Source organism: Cyclopterus lumpus, chromosome 10 (genome assembly GCF_009769545.1).
Source record: "Cyclopterus lumpus isolate fCycLum1 chromosome 10, fCycLum1.pri, whole genome shotgun sequence".
NCBI lineage: Eukaryota > Metazoa > Chordata > Actinopteri > Perciformes > Cyclopteridae > Cyclopterus > Cyclopterus lumpus.
Window position 1 is genome coordinate 21,743,238 of NC_046975.1, and position 7,080 is coordinate 21,750,317.

At 42.1% G+C, this 7,080-nt stretch overlaps 1 protein-coding gene across 1 annotated transcript; it reads left to right on the forward strand.

Annotated features, from left to right (window-relative positions):
* Positions 1 to 3,162: 3,162 nt before the first annotated feature.
* LOC117737704 (catechol O-methyltransferase-like) lies at positions 3,163 to 5,358 on the forward strand. Its single transcript, XM_034543828.1, has 4 exons — positions 3,163 to 3,344; positions 4,168 to 4,435; positions 4,678 to 4,874; positions 4,985 to 5,358. Exons 1-4 carry the CDS (start codon positions 3,342 to 3,344, stop codon positions 5,315 to 5,317), a joined length of 801 nt encoding a protein of 266 aa, XP_034399719.1. The 5' UTR covers positions 3,163 to 3,341; the 3' UTR covers positions 5,318 to 5,358.
* Positions 5,359 to 7,080: the final 1,722 nt, after the last annotated feature.

Consider the following 7,080-nt stretch of genomic DNA (forward strand, 5'->3'; position numbering starts at 1 on the left):
GGGGGTCGAGATTCAAAATTCTCCAGGGACAAAAAACCTTGTTTGTGCGATTATTCTTCACAATGAGGCAAAAATCCATTCCACATGATGCATTCTTTGTTTTCGGGCCAAACACACACAAACACCAGACCCCGCAGCAGCCACAGCTACTGTACAACGGCCCGGGACCAAAAACAACTGAAGGCCTGCTGCAACATTTAGGAGGGTCGAGTAAACTATGTGCACAATCGTAGAAGTAAGAGATCAAGAATGGAAAAATTCTATTTTTTAGGGTTATAATGTAGTTTTTCGAACACAGTAAGATTCAGGGACAAGTTTTTGTAGGAATGTGATATTGCAGACGATTAAAATACCAATTCATTTGAGTTATTTCTGAGCAAGAAGCACAACTTTAAAAAAGGAATATAGCGGAGAAGATTTTGCCAGATTTTTTGTACAAATAATTGCGGTTTGAGTCACCTTTCAACAGGTGACGAAGCAAAAAAATTCAAACATGCAGTTCATAGGAGAAGGCACTGCAGAAGCCGGCTGCAAAACAGCAACCAGGGCCACGAAATTGACACACCTGCGCAAAAACAACAACAAGAAAAGAGAAAGCAACGTGCTGCGGAGTTAAAACCAGTATTCCCACTCCGTGTTGACTCACCTCTATCCATTTCTGCGCCTCCTGAAACGCGGAGTCAGCGGCCGACTCAGTCACAGGGTGATGCTGATGAGACTGTGCTATGTCTGCAACCGGACTTGCCATTGGCGAAGAAGCTCTGCTCTCCCAAGTATTAAAAAGCTTGTACAAAAAATATATATATAATTTTTTTTTTTAATTCCACCGAAATTAGACGTGAATTGTGTCGGTCAGCTTGTTGCGGCAGCAGCACCGGCGAGGCGAACGTACCAGTTGCTGCTCTCCAGTCTCGCTCCTGTTGGAGTCTGTGGGCAGACAACCAGCATCAAGTCAGCGGGAGTCACTCCTATGGCTTCCGGTGAGGCCGTTCAAAATAAAAGCCTAAGCACATACTGCACAATTGGGGGAATTCAAATATAACGTAAGTGTTGAAGGAATTGTTGTTTTTATGTTATGCGACACCATTGCCCTCCACATCCTTTACAATGCCTTGTAATTTGGATAATGTCTGCGTTTTCTAAATGTAAGGTTAGGCCGTCTCACTGATAATCTGACCATTGTGTTAAATTAGCTTCATATGGCTTCCGGTGAGAAAATTCAAAATAAAAGCCTCAGAACGTATTGCACAATTGGGAGCATTACAATCTGACAAAACAAATAAATATTTAACGAATACATAGTTACCGCATTGGGTCGTAATTTAGATCATTTTAGTGTTTTCTACCGTAATGTTTGACAGTCTTACAAAAAAATTAAACACTAACCGTTAGCTAGGTTAGCTTAGTTTCTTGTAACCTGGGTTAGCTCTAACCCTGGCCAGCGTTAGCTGACATAGTTATGGTTTTAGCTCGCGTTAATATGACAAAAACTCGGATAACGAGTCAAGAACGATAATTTACGTTAAAGTTAAAGTAAGTAAGCTAACTTTGGGAAAGACTTTGGAGGGCGGTGAACACTGGAAAAGTCCATGACGGACATATTCAACCTGCAGGCCAATGACGCACTAGCTAGCTAATTTTCCCTTTTTTACATATTTATTATTTTTTACATTGGAAGTCATATTACTTAAAGTCAGTATGTGTGTGTGTGTTTAAAAGATAAGCACAACCTACCGCTGGTTTGGACACATTTCCAGATTATTCAAAGATTAAATTAATTAACTGTAAAGTTAAATTGTTTCAAATTTCCGTCGCAAACTTAACCGCCGACGGCAACCGGAAGTGAACGTACGTCTTCTGGCGGTAGAAAAAAAGAAAAGAAAGGCAGGTAACCGGAAATTGAACCGGAAATTCTTAACTAATTTAACAAGAAATAATAAACACAGGAAAATGCTACGAATATTTTTTTAATATTAATTTGTTTTAACTATATGTATTTATTAGGTTCTTATTTTGGTTACAAAAGCCGCCTTGCTTCCGGTAGTAATCTAGCTGCAGCCGGCCAGCTTGATGCAGCCGGATTGACGGGACTTGCACACCGCAGCATGATCCGCTCCAATGGCCAAAAATACACAGAGCAGCGCGACTCCACCGGCAGCCAATGAGGGCAGCAACACGCTGGGGATCTCACACCCATTTTAACTATATGGGGCAACTGAGAGTCCACTGATTTGGGGCAAATGCATAAAAAAACTGACTCATATCTCCAGTCATTGATCATTATGAGGCAATACAGTTGTTATTTGTGTTAATGACTATATTCTTATCTCTTTTTCTATGATTTTTGTTAATCATAAAAAAAAGAAATGTTACGTCATGTTGCAAGTAAAAAGTTGGGTAAACTACATTCACAGGTTTCCCTCTAAAAGGCCAAAATACAACAGGTTCAATAGGCACTAATGAGACAGTGGACGTGGCGATATGGTGGGAGGCTTTTTCTAATGTGCCCCTTTTATTTAGTTTTAAATGTTGAATTAGACAATTCCTTTCATGGTAAACTCAAATTAAATTTCCTTAAGTAAAATCTTAGTTATTGTTGTCATGTTCATTGTGAATGGCTGTTCTTGGGGACATAAGGGAACTTGCACTTGATGCCCAGGGAACATTTATTTAAAATATGTAACCTGCAATTTAAATTTGATATCTCCTCAGCTGAAAACATGATTAGTTGTGTTTGCACACTGCCAAGCCAGATATACTGATTCAAGTGGTGTGTCCCCTTAAGTCTTTAAAAATACATTTTAAGGCATTTAAAGTGTTATATACATGCCCTCGGTTGTCAATGTGATTATAAAAAAAAACAGCTTACATAAATAATCAGTATGATTATGGATATTTCTCAAAAGAAGAGGCCACACACAAACAATTCCAAAACAACATCAGTTTATTAAACTGCATCTTTCTGACCAACAATCAAGAATAGTTCTCACATATCTGCTGCCCTCTGGTGGAAAGATGCAGCAGTACTGATAAGTAGGAGGAGGAGCTTAGTGAGTGAGTGAGTGTGTGTGTGTGTTTGTGTGTGTGTGTGTGTGTGTGTGTGTGTGTAATGATTCACCCGCCACTCCTCTCTCCTGCTCCTCAGGCTTTGAATTTCCTGGATACCGTTTAGTGGATCTCTCTCACGCAGTCTTTGTCCCTCAAGATCTCTGTTTAGGAGACAATTATGGTCTGTTTTTCAGGAGGCCAGGCTGTTTCCTTTCTGCTGCTCACCTTTCTTGACTTCCAGGAGTGACAGTCCCATCTGTGTTTGACGGGACACACTCTCAACCACGGGCAGCATGGCAAGTGTTACACCTCTACTGCAGATATATGGTATTACTTGTGTCTCATGTTGTACTTGAACACCATTAACGTCAGTGTAACACGTGTTAAAGTTGTATATTCAGTCATTGTTGTTATTTATTCCAACATGCGTTAGTTACCCTATAAATCCACGACAGTGCCTCCAATGAAGATACATAAGAAAAAACCTGGAGGAGTAAACTTATATATATATTTATGGAACCACAATGATAGATATTCTGCTCACAAAATAATGTTTTAACATGCAAAGGGAATTTAAATCAATCGGCAATATTCCCACCAAACCTGCATCACTTTAGGTGTCAGTCAGAATCAACAGAATATGTTGAATTTTTAATATCCAGGAGCAGATTTATTTCGTGGAAGCACTTCCTGTGATTTTGTAAGTCAAACATGCATCTCTGGAAGTCTCGTGACTTATTGTTTCTTACATTTAAAAGATGAGTTAGGGGTTGAAATATTCCAAACTTATTTTACCATAACGTGTTGCCAGTTAAAATAAAAATCATGTATTGCTTCATGCACTCCCTATATACCTATTTGTTATTCCTATTAAGTGGTGTGTGAGGCTGAGTATAAAACTGTCATTTTGACCATTTTAAGCTTTATATCACCAAAAATGGTAATAATAGCAGTATGATAGCGAAACACATATGTATGTTTAGTGTTTCCTGCAGTCATAATGTCCCCCAAAAAATGCTTTTTCAAGTGTGATACGGTGAATGTGACAGCATGTGCATGCCAACATCCTCTTTTCAGGGTTTCAGGGTTTCAGGGTTTCTCTTCCTGTCTCCGTCACAGCTTTTTGAAACGTGGCTCGTGGTCGCCTCCGTGCCGCTGCTGCCCGCCCTCCTCGTCGTGGCGTCCGGTCGATGTCGTGTCCAAGTGGCCGCGCTGTGCCGTGGAGCTCTGGCCCGGGCCCTGAGGATGCTGCGAGGCAGGGTGTGTGTCAGGAGCACCCACTCCTTCGTGTTCTCCGAGTGCACCCACGGCAACGCCCGCAGCGTCCTGGAGACCTTTGACCTCTACGCCGACACACACCCGTCCCTCTGCATCGGCCCTCAGACTGGTCAGTGTGTGCAGAGTCACGTTAGTTCATTAAGGGGAACTACATGTCTTCAAGAGATCAGGGAAGATGATTTTATAGGAAAATCTCACAGATTACTTTAAAGCTGTGGGAAGTCCTTGTAACATTATAATAATAAGACACCATTTATGTTTCTACCTACGGCCTATTAGACAGAAAGACATATATAAAGGATCAAGTCAGCATCAATGGGATGAAGGGCTCACCTGTCGTCTCTCCTGCAGGTGAAGCCCTGGATGAAGCGGTGGGGCGTGTCCGTCCCTGCCGGGTCTTGGAGCTCGGGACCCACTGTGGCTACAGCTCTGTCCGCATGCTGCGTCTGCTGCCCCCTGCTGGCAGGCTGGTCACAGTGGAGCTGGACCCACTTACAGCAGAGCTCGGGGAGGAGATCATCCTGGTGGCTGGCTTCAAACACTCCCAGGTATACTGTCCAGGGAAAGATGAGACTGCTCTTAAATAAAAGATAAAATGACAACATTATACTCTTGAAGAAAGGAAAGCTAAACAGAAGGATTCTAAAGCCCTGTTCAGTTCCAGGTGTTGACCTCCAGCTCAGCGGAGGCCATCCCGACTCTGCGTTCGCTTCTCGAGCTCAACCGAGGGACCGGCGAGGGGCTCAATCTGGTGCTGATGGACCATGACCCCGAGCGGTACCTCCCGGACCTGCTGGCTCTGGAGAGAGAGGAGCTCCTCTGCCCCTCCGGCTGCTCCGTCCTTCTGATCCACAGGAACCGAAGAGCCGGAGACCGCGGAGGAATCCTGGGTCACGTCAGGGCGAGGCCCGACTGCTACAGCGTCGAGTCAGAGCTTCAGTTCATGACGGAGATCTTCTACCAACAGGAAAGCACAAAGGAGAATAAGTGAGAACAACATCTAAAGATGTGTGTGTGTGTGTGTAGACTATATCAACCAGTAGTGTAAAATACTTCACCTTCTCTTGTATTAAATACATATGCTGAATAAATGTTTTTTTCTTATTTATTTCCTTAAGAAAGTGATGTATTACAATAGCAGCACAGTACAGTATTCATTCTATAAATTACTGATTTAAATCAGATTTACAGCCCAGAAGAAAAGGTTAACATACGCATATTTTGTAATATTTCAGTTGCCTCATCATACATGGCCCCCAAACGGCAAACAAGATTAAGATAATCCTTTTAGTTCCACAGCGGGGACATTTACAGTGTTACAGCAGCAAAGGGGATTCGTGCAATAACAACATTAACAGTCAAAAAGCAAAATACAATAATAAGCAGCCGGACTGAACTGCTGAATTCACATTATTGCATATGAATTGCAGAGTTTAGTTTAGTATACATTGTGCACATGAGTGAATCGTCACATGTGGTATTCACAATTGCACACAATGATTCCAATAAGATACTCAGGTGGAGGAGACGCAACATACGACTTCCTTTTGTTTGTAATATTAACACAAATCCCAAAGCTGGTGACATCATCGGCTCCCCTCACAACAAAGGAAACAAAGGAAACTCCACTACAGATGTAGAGCACAGAGAAACCACGCGATGGCGCTCTCTGCTTCTTTTTTTTTTTTTTTAAAGAACGTGAACTCAAGCGTTTGATCTGCCAGCCTTTAAAAAAAAAAAAAAATACACACGTTATCCCTTTCAGGACACGCCAGTAAATACTTGAAAAACCTCAGTAAAACGTAAACCTTTGAATTTCTGACGTAAACACACTTTGTGCGTCCTGATTCAGTCGCGACGAGGGACCACGACGTCACACGTGTTTTGATTCACACTCCCTCTTGTGCACGATGGGATGTGATGTCAGACCCCGGTGTCAATGTTTACAATTCAAATGAAAGCATTGTTCAAGTAAATGCTCCCAGTTGTTCTTTTCCTTTTCATGCCGTGCACTAACCGCTCACGGAGTGTAAGATTCGCTGCATCTCAAATGAGGAGAATCACTGTGGTCCTGCGGGTGGAACTCATTTTTCCCGAATGGGCCTCTAATGACCCCGCAGAAGCTTTCCAAGCAGCAGGAAAGCCATTACACGGTTTAGAGACGATTTAGTGCGGCATTTTGAATAAATAATATTGGTGCAAAGAAGAAAAAAAATGCTATTTAATTAAATGCAATATTTCCAAGAGCCTACAGGCGGGTCTCGACTCGAGGTCGTTATTGTTAAACAACAGCGCGATGAATGTACAATTATACAAACTTCGAGGGCTCGCTGCAGTTAAAAAGAGAGAGGGAGAGAGAGGTAGAAAAAGAGTCAGGGGAAGTGGTGTAAAATTGTCAGCTCCTATAAATTAGGCATGGAGATTAGGTAATACGTGGTCGGAGAGAGAGAGGAGGGCTTTGAAAAGCCATCCAGTTAAACTGTTCACTGTGAGTCGTCTCCACAGAGGAAAACACATGTGATGCAGCTGAATTTGACGAGCTGCATGAATACTTTATAAGCTCATGCATGGATCATTATTTGCACAGCAGGAAGAAGTCGGGATTCTATTTGCTGAACATAGAAATTTGACACGGGGAAAGTGTTGCTGTCTGACTTGTAATACAACTTCTGTTATGGAGAACTGCAGAAACACAACCAACTGATTAGTATACAAAGTATCATAATCAGCATCAGAATGTAACAACTTTAATTC